The sequence below is a fragment of the Embiotoca jacksoni genome, unplaced genomic scaffold (assembly GCF_022577435.1).
Source record: "Embiotoca jacksoni isolate LCO1_2020_lvr unplaced genomic scaffold, fEmbJac1.0.p SCAF_22, whole genome shotgun sequence".
NCBI classification, from domain to species: domain Eukaryota; kingdom Metazoa; phylum Chordata; class Actinopteri; family Embiotocidae; genus Embiotoca; species Embiotoca jacksoni.
In genome coordinates this window covers 1,101,618-1,121,565 of record NW_027185363.1, presented here as the reverse complement: position 1 = coordinate 1,121,565, position 19,948 = coordinate 1,101,618, and the positions used below count along the sequence as shown (strand labels likewise).

General features: G+C 39.7%; 1 protein-coding gene across 1 annotated transcript; it reads right to left on the bottom strand.

The window, feature by feature from the left end:
- Window positions 1-9,944: 9,944 nt before the first annotated feature.
- On the bottom strand, window positions 9,945-11,344 carry LOC138202807 (C-C motif chemokine 2-like). The gene is made up of 3 exons (XM_069157085.1): window positions 11,238-11,344; window positions 11,021-11,135; window positions 9,945-10,403 (listed from the first exon to the last, which is right to left on the bottom strand). The coding sequence occupies exons 1-3, from the start codon at window positions 11,302-11,304 to the stop codon at window positions 10,139-10,141; spliced, it is 447 nt and encodes a 148-aa protein (XP_069013186.1). The 5' UTR covers window positions 11,305-11,344; the 3' UTR covers window positions 9,945-10,138.
- Window positions 11,345-19,948: the final 8,604 nt, after the last annotated feature.

Genomic DNA, 19,948 nt, shown 5'->3' with positions numbered 1-19,948 from the left:
ATATATATGTATGTTAATCATGTCAGGCGTGAGCAACTCTGCAGATGTCATCTGATTCATCTGGGTATGAACATGGCACCAGTCCACACTCTGTATAAAGATTATTTAGCTCAATTCAATTGGATCGTTGATCGCAGGGGGCTATGTTTCATAGAGGCTCCTCCCATGTTAGAACCACATTGCATGGCAACCGACATAAGGAAGTAATACTGCCAACTTCTCTGCTTGAGTGTTAATTAGATATATTAGATATATATTCTGGTGACAGATTGAATGATTAATTCACACAACATCAATATTACATTTTTTAAGTATCACGGTTATTGTTAATATTAGTAAACTTTATTAAACTGCGACATCCCTAATCATATCCAAGGCATAACGATTCATATTCTGACACATTGCTTCATACCCTCACCCCCAGCGCACGCTAACATTAACAGTGCAGTTGTCAGCATCTGCTGCTGCTATTCATACAGGAACAGAAAGTACATACAAAGTCTGTCTGCACCTGCACAAACCAATCTAACGTCTACCACAACTACCACATATAACACAAAGTTCACAAACTATAGTTAGTGCCAGCAAATATGCAAGCACAGCACACTCACCTGATGATGACAGGGATGAAGCTGATCCAGAATGACAACTGTTTTTAGCACACTGGTTCCGTCAGCTCGTATGAGGATATGTTAAAACCTGCCTGTGTGGGTAATAACTGCATCTCACCTTTGAGGATCCCAATCTGCAGATGCCTGGGATACAAATTTAACAAATTACCCAAATAAATTGGAGGGAAGTCACAAATGTCCTGTGGACCCACAAACGGACAAGACGCAATCCACAAATGTGCATGACTTGTTTTACTCGTGCTAATGGATCAACAAATGTCAATATTTACAGAGTAAGTTATGTGTATTTGCAAATCACTGTATTTCTGTGGATATGCATTACACAACACAAATAAGGGCACATGTTTGTGGGTAGTGAAATACTGGTGGACCAAGGTACACGTTTGTTGATTGTCTGGGTTACAACTATCAAAGTCCAATAAAAACATCCACAACATTGCAGACTGTTTCCTATCTCAGGTCTGGCACGGGGTTCCCGAGGCATCAAATAGTCACTGGAGCATGTTAAGTACGGGCCAGACTGTCAGAGCAGCATGATAAGATGGCAACTTTGAGCAAATGGCTTTGTAGATAAAAAGATAAATAAAACTGTCGGTTATTTTCAGCACCACATCCAGTTTTTAAAAGCTTACCTGTAAAATTCAAATCCTGGGATGATACTTCGGTTCCTCCATCATGCAGTGTTAGTTGGCATCTGTCGGACTTTAACAGAGTTTGATCATGAAAAAAATAAGCCTTTTTATTACTCAATATACAGTAGCCAACGTCAATTTGACTTTTGGTGTACAAAATTGCAACGTGCTCTATTGTTTTTATTTCTAGTTTAAATGCAGCACAACTCCTCCAGTGTAAACCGCGGCCTTTATTAAACTAACAGGCCAGTAAAAACTATTTTCTGCCAAAAAAAACAAACAAAAAAAAAAATCACATTTCAATCTTTTAAAATTTAAAAGATTTTGTCACATCAGATGGCATATTTCAGCTCCTGCCTTTAGACTTAACTTTACTGAGCTCGCTAACATTTTGTCAAGCTAACATTAGCATAGAAAAGACACTCACTATATAATTCTTTGTGACACATTTCGATCCTCTAAATATCTTCTCATGAAGCAGATAATCATAGAACCCAGGAAACTTTGAGTAAAACTTTAAATATGTTGGCAAACTTGCCTCCACCTTGACCACTGCTCATTTCCTTTCCACCATTTGACATTTCCTCCTTCTTCATTTGGATATGCTACCACCATCTGTTGGACGTACAGGAAAACTGCACCAATCAAACATGAAAGAACCAATCCTTGTACAAAATTTGGAGTTTACATACCCACATTTTATGATGTCTATCTTCATACTTTGGTATAAGCAGTGGTTGTTGTGGAAGTTTACCATGTTTCCTTACAGCCTTTTTTCTATGATAAAGGAATGAAGATCGGTGTCACTTCCAATGTTGTGGCCTAAAGGGGATTTTCAAGATGGTGCAAGCAATGTATTTACCACATGATGACTCTTATCTGACTTGAAATCTGAAATGTCCCCACTGCACGCTCTTCTGGACTTGCACAAAAGAATAGTTGGCTACAAACCAAGTGAGTTTTAGTGGAACAGAACAGTATGCATGTGCATTTAACCTCACATACACCTGCAAATGCTACGAGATCAACACACGGACATTTGTTTGGTCTCTGCATGCAACCGCACTGGTTGCAGAACCGGCAGTAGCATCGGCAAACTTTCACCTCAAAAACCTACAAGCCTCTGTTAGAAAGTGAGACATGCAATAGTTATGTATCGTAGGAATTCACCATGACATCAACAGTTACGGTTTTCCTATTGTGAGCCTTGTTTTAAGATCTATTACTTTTTCCAGGTTGTATTGAGGCCTAAAAGTTATCAGTGGATTCATTTAGTCTCGTATCAAACCTGAATAAATAGTTTCTACTCATCAACTCAGAAATGTTATTTGCTGCTTTGTCACATTATTATAATAATAATAAGAAATCTAAAAGCTCCCAAGAAACCTGACCTTGTAGAAAATTGCCAACAAATGTGCATTGATTCCTTTAGTAAAGCCGTAATAGTATCACTTTCACTGACCATGAAGATTATGTGTTCTGATATGGTGGTTTTACAAGTGCATATTTTACATATAATAATTTGAATTGCAAATGCTATAATTGTATATACAAACACCACATCCTCCTGCAATGGAAAATGTATTGACACCGTCAGACCACCATCGATGAGTAAGTGGAGAGACGAGGACCGCAGTGGTGAGTTACTGTGGGAGGAAGTATACTCTACTTTCCTTTGTGTGCGTATATGTGGGTGCAGCATGTTCAAATTGCAAGGAGCATAAATTAAGGTTGACTGTGTTGGTGGTCTTAAAAAGGCATTGCAGTGCAGGCTGCACATCACATCTGTTTTAGCTACAGACACACAATGACAAGTCTCACCTTCATCTCGCTTGTGCTTGTAACTATGCTGGTGTCCACAGCCTCGGCTCAAGGTAAGACGGATATAAATGTTTTAATAGATGAGCATTTAGTTTATTTAAGTTTTATTTCATGTCTGTTTATGATAATGAGGATAATATTGAGAATATTGTGTCTTTATTAAAAGGTGGGATTTCAAGTTGCTGTCCCAAGATTTTAGACACTCGAATCCATCGTGAACTGCTGACGAGTTACTACAAGGAATCGTCATGTCCTTTATCTGCAGTGGTGTAAGTAGAAGAGAAACTATCCAATATTTTATTTCTAAGTCTTGTGGTTCAGAATTAAGTACTATCTTTCTTATTTCAGAATTTGTAAAGTTTTTAATAATCATCTTCTTTTGAGAAATGCTGCAGTGTGTTCCTGACTGTGTTGCTTTGTTGTAATTTTCAATAGATTCACTACATGGAAAGGCAAAAGAATCTGCTCTGACCCTTTAAGACTGTGGACACAGACCAGCATGGCCTATCTGGATGGAAAAAATTGGCAACAACAGCATATTTCATCCCACAGACGCGAAATCCGCCACACAAAATAAGACTAAAAGGCCATAGTTTTCTATTTTTCTTCCACCATTTGAGTTATGCAGACTTTGAATATTTTCTTATCTACTACCTTACTGTTATGAAGTAGATGACATCTACTGTATTGTATTTATAAATTTCAGTTGCATGAAGTTTATCTGTTCTTTTGTATGAATGTAAATTTGTAAATGACATGTTACTTTGATTGTGTACTATTGAAAATGGCTAATAAAAATGGTGACGTAAAGCTTTATTTTGGTGATTACAAGTTTCAAAATAGATTTCTGTCTACGGTGCGTGTATAGAAGAAGCTACAAACTTAGCATCTAGAAGCACCTCTGCTCATCTCTTTATCGCATCTCTGTAAAAAAAAACCCACAAAAACTTAAATTGGAACATGAATCTACGAGCAGCGCTCTTCTTAGAGACGGTTGACATTCTGAGGGGAAAAGTAGGAGTCCTAGACTGAAGGATTAAAGTAGTACTATCTACTTAAAATTCCCGAATTTAAAAAGTAGGCATGATCATTTTTTTTTTACATAATGTAAGAAAAGTAAAAGTGCTTTTTTCCATACAACTGTATATCAAATTATTAGCTCATCAGCGACCATGCATCCATGAACAATTCGAATTTTACCATTGATAAACTGGAGTTAGTTTTAACCTCTTTACGTACGAAGGACTCAGGTCAAGGAATGACTTGTTTTATGTAACATTTTTAAAGTAACTTTAACTACGGCTGTAACTGCAGTAGAGTAAAAGTTGAGTGCAGTATTTGAATAAATGTACTTTTCTTTTTTACCACTGCCCACAACAATAAAGGGGTGGGCAATATATATGCAGCATAACTGAATAAAATACTGTATTCAGAATGCATATACTACTAAATATTTATTTTACATAATTTGCGGTTTTCATTTATAACCCGTATTATGTTAAATTGTGGTGAGACGAGTGTTTATTCAACTTTACTGTAATGTTTGAGAGTACAGGGTGTTTTTTTACAAGGTGAGTGTGTGATTTTGTCCAATAGCATGCAGTGTCTATAGGTGATGGATGGAAACTTACGTTTTCTGTATCACCTTCTATATTTCTATAAGGAATATTTTTAAATTAAACATTTAAATATAATATATATAATATAGTGTATTCATAATAATAGACATAGACACAGTGTCACTCAGAGCTGCTCTCTAACCCTATGACAACCTTTTCATACCACTCTCATGACATTTACTTGCAACCACTAAATAAAATGTCAGCCCCAACACAAACTCTTCTTTAATCAAGTCTTCTCTAAGCCTGTTCTCGTGACCATGGGTGAGTCATTCGCAGAGAAGTGAGTTGAATAATTTTCATCTATTCTTTAACGACCACCATGTTTCCCTTCCTTTCATTGTAATAGTGTGACATGGTGGGCTTCAAGATGACCAGGTGGAAGCTTTAGAAGCTTTCAGTTTCCATTGTTTGATAGCAGCAACGCAAGGAAGTGTGGTAAAAAAAAAAAAAAAAAAAAAAAAATACATAGAAAAAACCCCTTCGTTTAGTGGGTTGAAAGAGAAAATACCACTCGGTCTCAATGTGTTGTAGCTGGGGGAGGTTAGAGGGGCTGAGACTGGAGAGATTGTAATGGGTTTTTCCTACCCCTTGCCTAAATTAGTGGCCCATTATTGTTGCCATTTTGATGACCGAGCTGTTAAGTGTTACAATGCAAAGATAAATTACAACTTAAACTGTTATTAAACAGAAAAGTGAAGATACTGTAAGTGTGGTGTTATACCTAGAAACATAAAACTGTTGGTGCTTAGACTTTTGTTATGGCATATCTTTACTCCTGTAAACCCTAAAGCACTTATAGTTTAAGGTTTAGACAAACTATTTGAAGATATATGTAAATCATTTTTTTGTAATGAGCACTTTTTGTATGGTGAGTCTTCCGAAGCTCTACCTTGAGTTGTGTTTCTTCAAGTACTTCACATGCGGCTGCAATCATAACAGTAATGGATTATCATTCACATCAGATTTGTGTGCTGGGAACTGTCACATGTAATGTGTGTGTGTGTGTGTGTGTGTGTGTGTGTGTGTGTGTGAGAAAATGGTAGGAAGATGCCAATAAATACCTTCCTGTCCCCCAGTGACTTAAATTCAGTCTGATATTGGAGCTGAGACGAGCGGTGTGAGATCGTACTTTCTTCCTGATGGGTTAACCACAAAACGCCTCTCTTAGGAGTACAGAGTACAGTACTGAAGTGAATATAACTCACTTCCTTCAACTTACTTACGTTGTACTCACTTTTAATCACAATCAAAATTACATTACTGAACAAATTAGTGTTCATTTCCACAAATTACCCTCACTTAAATGCTTTACACCAGGGGTCTCCAACCTTTTTTTTCCCTTTGACTAAATAAAAGTGTCTGAGAGCTACTCATGTTTAGTATCCCTTATTCATACAGCTGATCTCCATCCAAACCAGGTGACTAAGCTTCTTTTATGTACAGTGGGTACGGAAAGTATTCAGACCCCTTTAAATTTTTCACTCTTTGTTTCATTGCAGCCATTTGCTAAAATCAAAAAAGTTCATTTTATTTCTCATTAATGTACACTCAGCACCCCATCTTGACAGAAAAAAACAGAAATGTAGAAATTTGTGCAAATTTATTAAAAAAGAAAAACTGAAATATCACATGGTCATAAGTATTCAGACCCTTTGCTGTGACACTCATATTTAACTCACATGCTGTCCATTTCTTCTGATCCTCCTTGAGATGGTTCTACTCCTTCATTGGAGTCCAGCTGTGTTTAATTAAACTGATTGGACTTGATTAGGAAAGGCACACACCTGTCTATATAAGACCTTACAGCTCACAGCGCATGTCAGAGCAAATGAGAATCATGAGGTCGAAGGAACTGTCCAAGGAGCTCAGAGACAGAATTGTGGCAAGGCACAGATCTGGCCAAGGTTACAAAATAATTTCTGCAGCACTCAAGGTTCCTAAGAGCACAATGGCCTCCATAATCCTTAAATGGAAGAAGTTTGGGACGACCAGAACTCTTCCTAGACCTGGCTGTCCAGTCAAACTGAGCAATCGTGGGAGAAGAGCCTTGGTGAGAGAGGTAAAGAAGAACCCAAAGATCACTGTGGCTGAGCTCCAGAGATGCAGTAGGGAGATGGGAGAAAGTTCCACAAAGTCAACTATCACTGCAGCCCTCCACCAGTCGGGGCTTTATGGCAGAGTGGCCCGACGGAAGCCTCTCCTCAGTGCAAGACATATGAAAGCCCGCATAAAGTTTGCCAAAAAACACATGAAGGACTCCCAGACTATGAGAAATAAGATTCTCTGGTCTGATGAGACCAAGATTGAACTTTTTGGCGTTAATTCTAAGCGGTATGTGTGGAGAAAACCAGGCACTGCTCATCACCTGCCCAATACAATCCCAAAAGTGAAACATGGTGGTGACAGCATCATGCTGTGGGAGTGTTTTTCAGCTGCAGGGACAGGACGACTGGTTGCAATTGAAGGAAAGATGAATGCGGCCAAGTACAGAGATATCCTGGAAGAAAACCTCTTCCAGAGTGCTCTGGACCTCAGACTGGGCCGAAGGTTCACCTTCCAACAAGACAATGACCCTAAGCACACAGCTAAAATAACAAAGGAGTGGCTTCGGAACAACTCTGTGACCATTCTTGACTGGCCCAGCCAGAGCCCTGACCTAAACCCAATTGAGCATCTCTGGAGAGACCTGAAAATGGCTGTCCACCAACGTTCACCATCCAACCTGACGGAACTGGAGAGGATCCCCAAATCCAGGTGTGAAAAGCTTGTTGCATCATTCCCAAGAAGACTCATGGCTGTACTAGCTCAAAAGGGTGCTTCTACTCAATACTGAGCAAAGGGTCTGAATACTTATGACCATGTGATATTTCAGTTTTTCTTTTTTAATAAATTTGCACAAATTTCTACATTTCTGTTTTTTTCTGTCAACATGGGGTGCTGAGTGTACATTAATGAGAAATAAAATGAACTTTTTTGATTTTAGCAAATGGCTGCAATGAAACAAAGAGTGAAAAATTTAAAGGGGTCTGAATACTTTCCATACCCACTGTATGAGCAGCTGTTTCTTCCCAGGTCAGCGTGTGAGTCTCTGCTGTGCTTTGCAGGCACATCTCTGTCCTATGGTCTCTGAGTGTCTCATGAAGGACAGAGATCAACCGCTACTGCACTGACACAGGAGAAGGAGACAGAGGGGATATTCGTTAATAAGTTGCGTTGATTGCGTTGTTCTCTCGGACAGGGTAAAAATTAATTAAAACTTGTGTTTTCACCCAGAGTTGTATGTGGCTAATACTTTAGTCATACATGTTGGGTGTTGCATGACTGACTGAAAGATTTCGTTGTATTTCCTTTTCTTAGAAGAGAGGAAACAGTTGAACAGTACTCTTCTGCTAAATTCGACCTCCACAAGCATGCACTAACATTCACATATACCCAAACCTGCTCGACAGAACATTCAGGATGTGGTGGTTATTGTGGTACAGCAGCCCCACAGTTTCAAATAAAACCAAACACAGCCCAGAAACAGAAAAGCAAAACAAATAGTAAACATATCATTCACCATGCCATCGCTGATCTCCAGATTTTCTGTTTTAAATGTATGATGTGTATTTATTTGATGAATTTACAAAGCAGTTTTCCATGAGCAAATAACCATTAGAGAAAAAGCAGAAGGTGATATATACAAAATATTATTCAATTGTACATCTTACAGTACTTCATTTACAGTGGCAGAACTTTACATGTCCAACTTGTATAATATATTTCTGGCTCTGATGTTTCATGTCACTTAAAAACTATATTTTTTTGTGTGTCACAGTGAACAGGCTGAACCAATGTTGTGGTATAAAGGGGAAATATCGACTCTCAAATTAATAATTCTCAAAGGAAATAAATAACTATAGTATCTAGCATTTTCCAATATACCTCATTGGTAAATGACCATAATTATGACAGCAATCACTGAGTATTTTCTCTGCACGTCCATCACAGTCTGAATAAGGCACAGAACAAGAAAATAAGCCTGGCTGTAATAGACAGTCTGCTTTGACCTACTCAGATCGACTTGTGCATTACTAAACGGACAAGGAAGATCATTGCAAACCTTTCACACCCTGATACGTGGTGGCAATAACATGTCTAAGCCTTTCCAAAATTACGGTGCAAAAGAACCTGGTCTTTCCAAACTAGCAGATACACTCATGAGCAGTTAAACCAGCCAGGTTTCTGTAAAATGACCATGCAATCTCCAGAATCTATAGTGTTCATTATGTATTAAATATATTATATAACTAATGCTGCTGTTAAAATGTTAGATTAGTTATATGCCTTGATAAGGTTTAGGTTTGATTTGACGTATTTAGTAGCTCATGCAGTATGCTGGTTTCCTGTTAGAACAGTAGCTTATGATTAAGCTTGTGCTTATTATTGTCCGGTTGCTACTAGGGGGGGGGGTTCAACAGCATGTTTCTGGGGACAGGAACATACCAGCTGGCTTAACATGTCATTGGCTGGTTGTGACTTACAGCTAATATCCATTAGGTTTGTGATATTAGCTGATGATATTGCAGCGAAAAGTGAATATAGCTTGCTTTGGAGAGCTGTGCTGAGTATACATATCATTCCCAATATAGCAGGTATTAAGTGCGTGCCCACCTGATGACTATGTAGACTTGCTTAGACTCACAAATTCCTACTGAAACAATGTTATTTTATTCAGGGTAGTTTAGCCTCGACAGATATCAGTCAGATGTAAGGTTGGGTCAAGCTGCCGAGCGGCTGGTCTTTGTTTAAGTAAGAGTAGGAGTCAAAGTTACGATAGTTCACTCAACTTTTACTGTATTGATAACTGTGCACGTATAATTTATGTGCATAATACCTTTTGTAGCAGTACAAAAAAATGGGGGTACTATTGCGCAAGTAATGCAGGACTGTTTATACAGAATAATTGTATTTGTATCTAGACATGTTAAGATAGATTTCTTTGTCCAGCAGACTATGTTGTTATATTTTATGTTCTTATAAACCTACCCACCTGCTGTGTAACATCGGCATTTATGATGTTTGCATATATCTAGATTGTTATTGCCGTTTCATAGTTTGTCTCTGTGGGTTTCCCTCTGGCTCATTTGTTATTGGCATAATGTGTAAACACAATTAGTTACTAAAATTCTGATTCAGATTGTTTCATTTGTTTACAACAAAAACACAAAATTTGCTAAAAAGTACTTTAATGGCAGTTGACAGCAGGAAAGCTTCAAATACATGAATTTGGATACACACAACTATGGCAATAAAGTATGGTTACAATATCTTTAATTGCAGATATATATGTTGTTTCAGATTTAGGTATTGATACAATATAGCAGGACAAGTCCAATTAAATAAAGTAACGTTTGCTGACAGTGGTAACTCTGATTTGTCATGTGATTCCTCAGGCACATTTTGTCTGCCCCTTTCTCCTTCTCCTGTTTCTCTGCCTTTGTCGTCTCTTTCCATTTCTCCTGTTGTTTCGGGGTGCGTTTTTTGATGCTGTGGACGCTGTTGTTTTCATGCCACTTGCGGACGCTTCTTCATCTTCTTCATTCTGTCCCTTCTTTTGCAACGCTTTTGTCTCTATGTCCACCTTCAAAATTGCTCTTCTTGCCCAGCCGCTGTTAGGGTTGGAACAAATTGTTTTTCCAGCCACTGCCTTAAACCTGCAATTGATATGTGAGTTGTTAATGGCATCATAATGCAGTTTTTAACAGTTTCAAATTAATTACTGATGGGTTCAATCAAATTGACCAAATTTGTCTGTCCTCTCTGACTTCTAGAGGTAGCTAGATATGTACATAATCAGGTTTTGACATTTTCCAAGTTCAATAAATACAAAATTGGGATTATAAAAATTTCAACTTCAGCATCTCTCTGCAGACAGGGTCCCCGTTACTCCGAACAATCCACAGTTCTTTCTGTTAACTGTTTTCAAAGACAAGTGTCAACAGTTAGGTTTTTGGATTCTTCAGAATAATTGAGACACTTTCTTGAAAGGCACCTTGTTGTTGAATCTATTAAATATATATGTTCCAGTACTCAAAGCAGTGTGAATCATTAGATTTCCTTCACCCCTCTTTTATTCTGGTGGTGTTAGAAATCTTAGATAGACACTGTATTTAAAAACTTGGACAAATACAATCCAAACTGTTTACATGATTGGATAAAAAGTTTTTTGTTTTTTTTTACTTTGTAATTCATGTAGAAGTACATATGGAGATCTGTTAAAAGTTTAGATATAGCTTTATTCAATACAGTGTAAAATTGCAGGACAACTTACAATACGGCTGTGATGGGACAGGCGCCCTCAGACTGAATGGTATAGTTCATAATTTGTAGAACTGGGATTCTCGTTTTGGACCACTGGTCGCAACAGCTTTTCACACGGCCGGGGGCTAAAAAGGTCACACAAAGACAGGTTAAGTTAATTTCACCCTGACAAATATTCAGACCACACATTCAAACAAAAACTTATATTATCTCTCAGTAGTACTCACTTGTTTGGACCAAGCTCATCCATGTGGTGAAACAGAGAAGAGGAGCAAAAACCAGGCTGAGCTGCATCTTCAGAATGACACTTTGGTTATCTACTTCAGTGGTCGAGCGTAGACTCTTTCAGCACAAACTTTTTACAGTCGTTGTCTTTCGCAGTAAATTCAGAGCACAGACTCAAAGCAGTCTTATTCACTCAGCAGGCGTTGTCTGTACGTTCATGGGTTCTCCAATTAGTGAAGTTCTCTGTCTGTCCGAGCATTCAAGTTTTGACTTGGCTCTTATAAAGCACCAAGCCCTTCTGCCTCCTCCCTACATGCTCCCTACCCTGTCACCATGGGGGGATATTCACTGTGGTCTCACAGTGGGGGGAGAGGAAACAATTAGTTCACCTTTCAGAAGCCAAAGAGTAGAAACCGTCTATTCACCACAGCCCTTCCCACAATGAGTACAACTACAGCATCACTCTGAAGTGCGAACACTGACACTTTTAGCTGTGGTGTACATAGAGATACACAGGCGCTCAACACTTTCCTCTGCACTCTATCGGAAAGTAACAAGTCACTGACAGTTTGACAAGTTCAGTAGCTGAAAGCAATGATCAAAATGTTGAATTAGGTCTATGGAAATTTCTCACAGATAATCAGTTAAGATGAATGACACAAATATAATGATACATTATTATCCAAAACATCAGCTAAAGTTTAACTCAAAACTATCAACCACACACATATCGCTGACAGGGACAGTCTCCGCTCAGCTTTGTTTAAGGGCCCTGCACACTCATTGTACACCTACACAAGTTATTTTTGGTTCTTTCTCATAACCGAATGGGTTTATAGTGACTGTTCAGTTGACAACCTTCTAACTCAGTATTTCCAACCATTAAATATGAAGTGGGTTTGGTGGATGGTTTGATCTAACAGTGGACTTCAGTGTAGGACATTTGTTCGCTTCCTGTTTTAGACTTAGGTGCAGGAGACTAGTGTTCACTTCCCATTTCCAACCTCGAGTTGGGCTCGATTTTTAAAAGTGCCTCTGTTGCAATGATGACAAAGGTGGAATTACACTGGCTGCAGGACTTGGATAAGGGCGACTATTTCTCACTCATTCCCAACTGAGTCAGGATAATTTTTTAGAACTGTGTTTACAGTTGCCATGACAACAAAGGTTGCATAACTTTAAGAAAGGAGTAACTTTAATGAATATCACAGTTCAAGTCATCATTTTAATCCAAACCATTATCCAAGTGTTTTTAGTGTTTCACTTTTACAATATATGGAAACACCAGAGAGGTTATGCCTGGCATTTGATGAAAGTGACAGTTGGATGAAGACAAGACAGTTTTATTTTTGTACCACATGAGAACAACCAAGAAGAAAGGTGTAAAAAAAAAAAAAACTGTGTTGAAAAGTTGTGTATGCGCACACATACAGGAAAGAGTGGTCATCAATAGTCTATTCAGAAGGTGGCATGTTGTCAGTCACATTTTAACACAGCATCGTTAAACCCGGCACACAATATAATGGATTAAATTTCAAGTTAAAATGAGGAAAATGAGAGGATGGAGAGAGAAGAACAAAGGAGGGACTCTATGACATAAAGGTACAGAGGAGTTGAGGGCAATGGACATACAAAGAGCCAGAGAGATAAACAGCACCACAAAGAGGATCTATTGAAACCCACCGAAGAAAATGTTGACAGAAAACTGCATCACAACAGGTGTGAATCAGAGAAGAAGAGGAAAACTAAGACCTTCAGTTTGTATCCGGGACCTGATGCATCTCAGCCAGCACATCATTATACCAGCTCGACCATAACAGCAAAAATAAACACTTGATTGGCTGTCCACCTGCTGTCAGGATGGAAGGTGAATGTTGGCTTCATGGGCTTGACTACTTTAGTCAAAAACAGCAAATCCCAAGGAGCAGAAATGGCTCTCGTCCCAAATATCCAGTCATTAAATCCAGTAAAATCCTGACTGGTGTATGCACACAAAGCAGACAAATACCCACACTGGAGCACATGCTACATACACAAACCCAAAAAGCATGCAGGCACACAGGCAAGTAAATACGGCCATAACGACCTGCCTGTACCGATGCACTTGACACTCATATATACACACATACACATTTCTCAACACCCAATATCCCAGACCAATCATTATCATCCCTGTGGCAACCTGTTTGTCAGAGGAGAAATGCCTCACTGGATTATTCATTCCTCTCTTATTCATTAGTTGTTGTCCTGGGCAGCAGCCAGAGCTGTTGGTTGGCTGACAGCGTAGCTGATAAGAATTAGTCTCCTGATAAAGCAAGAGAGTGGAACGTGGCGTCGCAGGAAATTACAATCAATACTGACTCTCATATCCTCATCCGATATCGACCGCAAATGGAATGAGAAGCACATTGTCGATCCCTGCATGGACATGAGGGCATGTTTAAGACCATATTTACATATGGGCACAACGTCTATGATTAAATGTGACTGTTGCTTTACAGAACCTCATGGCCATCAACACAGCATGTGACAAAAAGTAATAAGTAAACCAAACAACTACTTTCTGATCACACTATATACATTCACACCTACATATGCACGAGTCACACATGGCTGTGACCTCTGTGTACTCCTCTGTGGCAGTATATTACAATAGACACAGGGCTTGTAGGATGCAACTGAGGCTGAGGCAGAGGAGAGTGTTTCCTGATATGAAACACATCAATCTCAGAGTGCAGCTCGAAGCAAATATCTCGCACCTTCAGGCATAGACAGAGACAGTGTGAGTAGCATGTCGCAAATGAGACCAGTAATTAAAGGACTGTCTCATCAGATGGATATATTTGGCTGTGTCTGTTCTCTCTGTTTAATAAAGAATCAACTCCAGACAGATCAAGGTTTAATGTAATCCTTTATTCAATGAGGGGTTTTATTGTTTCAATCTGGAAGATAAAAATGTGGGATTTTTTTCCCCGTCTTTTTGTGGAATTGTTATGATCAGACACACATCTCCTTTCTGTTCATCTCAAGTAAGAAAAATAACCTGAAAACTTCAATAAAGGGCAGGTTTGTGGTAACAAAGAGCTATACGTCTGATGGTTCTGCGGCTGAAAGATGAAGGTGCCTCAGCGTGACGAGCAGGACGGCTCTCTGAGGATGGACTGTTGTAAAGAGCAGTGCACGTCTGGTCATTCTTAGAGAAGTGTTGGGAAGAGCAAAAATGTTTTTGATACATAACAGAGGAATCATACACACCGATCAATACGCCGACCTTTCTCAGACTGATTGTATGATGTTCTGCTTTGCCCCCAGCAGCAACACCCACCAGAGGGTCCATCAACCATCAGCCATTGTTATTCTCTGCTCCAAATATGTAGTCTTCCTCTTGAATTTGATCTTATCTTGGGACTCATGTGTTGTGATCTTTTCATTTTATCTCTCTTTGTCTCTCTCTCTCTCACACACATATAAACCGGGTAGAAATGCCTAAATGAAACCAGTGAAAGGTCGATCCTCAAATGAGGGTCTCTGACCTATTCCCCAGGGCCTCCAAATGGATATTGTATATTTCTGTTCAATACCAGGGGATGAGCAGAAATCCCTCTTGGAGTTGAGAAATGTCATTTACTTTCCAATTAATATTTCAATTAACTAAGTAATTCCCAATTCATTTCCTGAAACCGGTGGAGTTGAAATGAAACTGACCTCGTGCCTCGTTGCTATTGATCCCTTCACATAAAGCTTCAATTGTGGATCAACCGTCCATTTAGGGAAAGTGTCAATAATCGACTTAAAGTGAGGGCCGTATTACCATAGACATTAGCATAGACATTGCTCTCGTGGCTCTGAGGTGATTTGAATGTCTGTGATGAGGACTGACCCGCCCCGTGCCTCCAGGCCCACGGTCCAGGGGACGCAGGAGCGCGTAGTCTAATCAATACGCGCTTTAATTATAGCGGACCTCGGCCCGCACTTCTTCACGGTTGGGAGACGCGTAATGCCACAGCTGATCCAGCACGATCATTTCAGATGGAGTGGGTTTTCATCGCTTCAGTAACCTGTCTCTTTTGGCCAGTACTATTATAGACAGCAAATTGTCCAGTCCACTGCATAGAGTTGGTAAAATGGGCCGATTAGTGGAGAGGTGGTGGTGCACTTTTCTCTATTGTGTTTGTGTTTTGTGTTGTTAATGGTTTATACTTTCTTGTGTATAGTGTCCAACTGTGATCATTTAAGAACAAAGTTGTTTTTGTTATAGCGCTGACTTGCCTATTTGGAATTTTTTTTAAGGAATTTTTTAAACTAAATGACAACATCAGCTGAGGTCCTGTATTAACTACTAATTTTGTGGTCCTACTGTTCTGTACAGCTTATATTGTTGTCACATTCTTGTGCACATTTACAAACAAAGCTGTGTTGCATTTAATTGCCTTGATCTGGCCTAGAAGAAGCATGTGTCTTTGTGAGGAACTTGGACATGATACATACACAAAGTATTACATTTAAAAAAGGCAACTTACAATTTATGTGCATTTGTCATTTAAAAAATGAAAAGATATCAATAATTGTTATAGCCTTTAGCCAAAATGTATTTAAAGAGCTCACTTTAGGTTTCAAATCCACTATATTCCCAAAGATGAGAAAAAAAATAAAGACTACATTTTATGAACTGTCATTAAAAAGAGACCACAGCTGCTGTAATACAATTTTGGGTTATTTTTTTGGACCTTATAAAATATGTAAAATACTTTCTTTCCGTGTTGGCTCTGTGATGGACTGGCGATCTGTCCACGGTGTACCTTGCCTTCACCCAAAGTGAGCCGGGATAGGCTCCAGCCCACCACGTGACCCTGTTCATGATACAGCAGATATTGATAATGTATGGTTGGAATATTTTTTTTGTCTAAACTATTTTTCCCACAATATACATTTTAGTGTGCATTTGCTTACTTGTATCAACACTTACAAATCTCTATCTTTCTTCTCTTTCTCTTTAATATATCAGAAATTCTGATCAGGTTATAATCATGAAACAACAGGTTGAGTAAATGTCACTCTAATTTTCAAATTCTCTCCTCTCCCAAAGACAAAAGAGAAAATAAAAAGTATTCTGGACCATCATGAACACCTTACGCAACTTCCTTGCTGAAATGTAAGTGGAGTTAAATGTGTATGAGAAAGCCCCGCATTTAGTCAATACGAATCATCTTCTTTTGTAGACTTGTGAGGCATCTTCTCTCTAAATGGCTAATGCACACACTGATCTACACCTCTGATCTCCTGCTCTGCAGTTTCAGTTTCCTTTGTGGACCTTCACACTGGTGCACTAGATGGCGTACTTTCCCTGTACTGAGTAAACGAGAGTGAGCACTTGACAGGCTCTGAGAGAGTCATCCAAATTTAGCCCAGTAGTCTAGAGAGGCAAAAATACAACCACTGCAACCCCTAGGCTATGGCTGACATTATTCTGCTCTTCATGGCAGTACAGTAAATTGTGAGGCCAAAAAGATAAAATGTCGGTTGGACCCTGAATAATTTAGACTTCCCATTCTAGACATTGCAGTGCTTATATACTGTATAGGCTTGATATTGTGCTTAAAAAGTGTTCAGAAATTGAATGTGCATCTTTTTTGCAGACGGCTGATGAGTCGACTGATTGATTTGTGTAGCTGCTCGTTCATCATTTGTCTCCCTTTGGCGGTGCCATCTCAGATGGGGCTGTGCTTGAGAAACATTATTAGAGGAGGATCAAAGAGCACGAGTCCCTTTTAGACCACCAGAGCTCATTCATAACTCACTGCAACAAGGTCTCCCTCTCTCTTCGCCCTCTCTTTATTTGTCTGCTTTGATCATGCAGTCCATTCGGTCCATATCTTGCCCTCTTGCTTTTTCTTTATGTCTTTTTGCGAACATGCGCAAGCTTTCTGTCTGGTAAGTACATGTCACATGATTGGCCCTTTCACCCCTCCTCCCCCAATTTTTGTCTTTCGTCCCACGTAAACCCCCCCACCCTTCAAAACTTTCTTCCTACAGCCTTCCCCCAGTGACACCCCACCATTTGTTCCTCTGTTGGGTTAAGCAGGGTCATATCAAAGCCTTAATCCCTAAATGTGTGTGTGTGTGTGTGTGTGTGTGTGTGTGTGTGTGTGTGTGTGTGTGTGTGTGTGTGTGTGTGTGTGTGTGTGTGTGCATGAGAAAGCATGGTCGCTCCTGCTTGAGCTAGATTATTCCAAGTTCCTGACCTCTGGGTGCTGAGAGGGGCCTATGTTTGGAAACACGGGCACTTGTCTTTGTCTCTTTTACCCAGCGGGGAGCTCGGTCTGGGGCCTCTCTTGTCAGGCGAGTCCATGGATGCACTCGGCCTGTTCTGGGGGCTGCCGGTTCGTCCCCTGATCTTCGCCACCACACATCTTAGTATTAATATGCCGTAAATAAGCAGACAGCTGGTTGAGCAGGCAAACACTCCCTGTAGACACACGCTCCGGGCATGCACGTGCACACACACACACACACACACACACACACACACACACACACACACACACACACACACACACACACACACACACGCACACGCACACGCATACAAAACAACAGGATGAGTTTGGCTTCCAAGCAAAAACATTGATCCTGAGTCCCCTCACTGTGAGTCAATCTGGCCCCAATAGCCATTCAAGTGTATCTGCTTGATCTGATGTTTCCCGATAAGACAAATTTCTCCCAGGGTATGTGTACGTGTGTGTGAGTGTGTGTGTAAGAGATATTGATTACTGAGTGACACGGCAGTATAGATCCCAAGCAGCTGCTAAGAGTTTAAATGAGGCCTATAGCATATCATTAAATCGGTATGATAATGTCAAAGAAGACACCAGTAAAGCGTTTCTCCTTTTTTAAGTAAATTTTAGTGTGCGTTAAGCTGCTGATTGTGTCCTCACTTTGCTGTGATACTGTAAATTGATCTATACAGGGGGTTAGAGATGTAAGAGTGCCCTCCTGATAAAGGTCCAGTGGCCTTCATCTTATGTGAAGAGATTGCTTTTGAAGAATGTTTTCTCGTTTTTCATAAGTGCCATTTAAATTAGCTATGATTGTCACTATTGCCATATTTATCAGTGTCCCACCCTCTCATTTCACTACCACCATTCAGGCCCCTTTTCTCAATACATGTTTGTATTGAGCAGCTTACACACACACACACACACACACACACACACACACACACACACACACACACACACACACACACACACACACACACACACACACACACACACACACACAGATACACATCCACTTCCAGACAGCAGAGGTGCTGTGGTTGTGAGTTGTGTTACCACAGGTAATGCGATCATGGCGCAGGCAGAATGATGTGTTTATATCATCAAAAGTGAGGCAAAATGGAGGGACGATGAGGAGTGTCGATGGCGAGGGGAGGACAAACATGATGTTAAAAAGCAGGAGAAGGATTTAAAGAAGCAGAGAAGAAGAGGTGAGAGGTTGTAAAAGAAACAGAGGAATGTCCACAGGAGGAGAGCCGGATAATGGCACAGAAAGACAATGCATGAGAAATGATGAGAAAGAAAGAAGAAGACAGAGAAGAGGAGGGAGTCTCCCTGTCAATCAGATTATGAGCCAATCATTTGACAGAGAATTGCTCTGACCTGAAACCTGGCGGATCACATTCACTCCTACACACATACGCACATTTGCAGATGCACTCAGAAACGTTTCCACACAGCTGCATGGAGATAAATGTGTCTCACTCGCATCCAGTCTGGTGTTAAGTGCACGTATTAAGGCGTATCAGCATTCATGTATGTGATATGTGTGTGTGTGTGTGTGTGTGTGTGTGTCTGAGTGTAAGTAAGTGAATGAGTAATGAGTGAGTGATGGATGGACGATAATGTACATTTGGCCTCTCACGAGGGCTCGAAGCGCTTAGATGTCTAGCCAGGCTCACACATATACTCACACAAAATTGTGTTTGATAAGACAGCTTTCTCACTTATTCATTGTAAACCACACAATTATTTTCCCTGCTTCTCTTCCTTTTTATATTGAACTTTCACTACATTTATCTCCCTTTGTGTTCCATATCCTGAACCCCTGGTTCTCTCTCTCTCTCTCTGTCTTTCTGTCTTTCTGTCTCATGGTTGCTGTCTGCTTCTTGGTAATGGAGCTAATTTGTTTAGCACACAAAGAGTGTCTGTCCATTAGTGCAGGCCTGTTCGTGCCAAGGGAGATGGTGACAAATCACGCCAACATGTGTATCTGCTCTGGGTGCATAATTGTGATAGTGTGTGTGAAGGAAAGGTGAAAGACACTGCTCTACCTTAGAACGTGTCTCTTTACAGCTATGACATAATTTTGATTATATGAAAGGTGGAGCTCACTGTTGTGCTTTGCGAGACTCAAACAGAAATCAACTGGTAGAAAGACCTTTTCTTCACCTTCACTGCACTTTATTAAATTAGGTGGCACAGCAGGAAACTTGACTGCCCCTGTGCTACCTGTAAATGCTGCTTCTGAGTCTCAGGTTATTTAATTATTTTTCCCATCATTGACATTATTTTACTTTTTAGCATTAGTATTGTTTTTGTATATTAGTTTAGTTTGGTTTTCTGTTAGTTTAGTATAGCTTTTTCATTCATGTGCAGGTATGACTCAAGCACTATAATCAAGTCTTTATCCTACAATTTGGAATCCAAAAAAA

Bases quoted from the DNA above. Each gene is read 5' to 3' on its own strand.
- LOC138202807 (XM_069157085.1), bottom strand. From the start codon at position 11,304: ATGCAGCTCAGCCTGGTTTTTGCTCCTCTTCTCTGTTTCACCACATGG. The intron at 11,136-11,237 runs GTGAGTACTACT...TGACCTTTTTAG, and splicing joins GATGAGCTTGGTCCAAACAA to CCCCCGGCCGTGTGAAAAGC. The intron at 10,404-11,020 runs GTAAGTTGTCCT...TATCAATTGCAG, and splicing joins TGTCCCATCACAGCCGTATT to GTTTAAGGCAGTGGCTGGAA.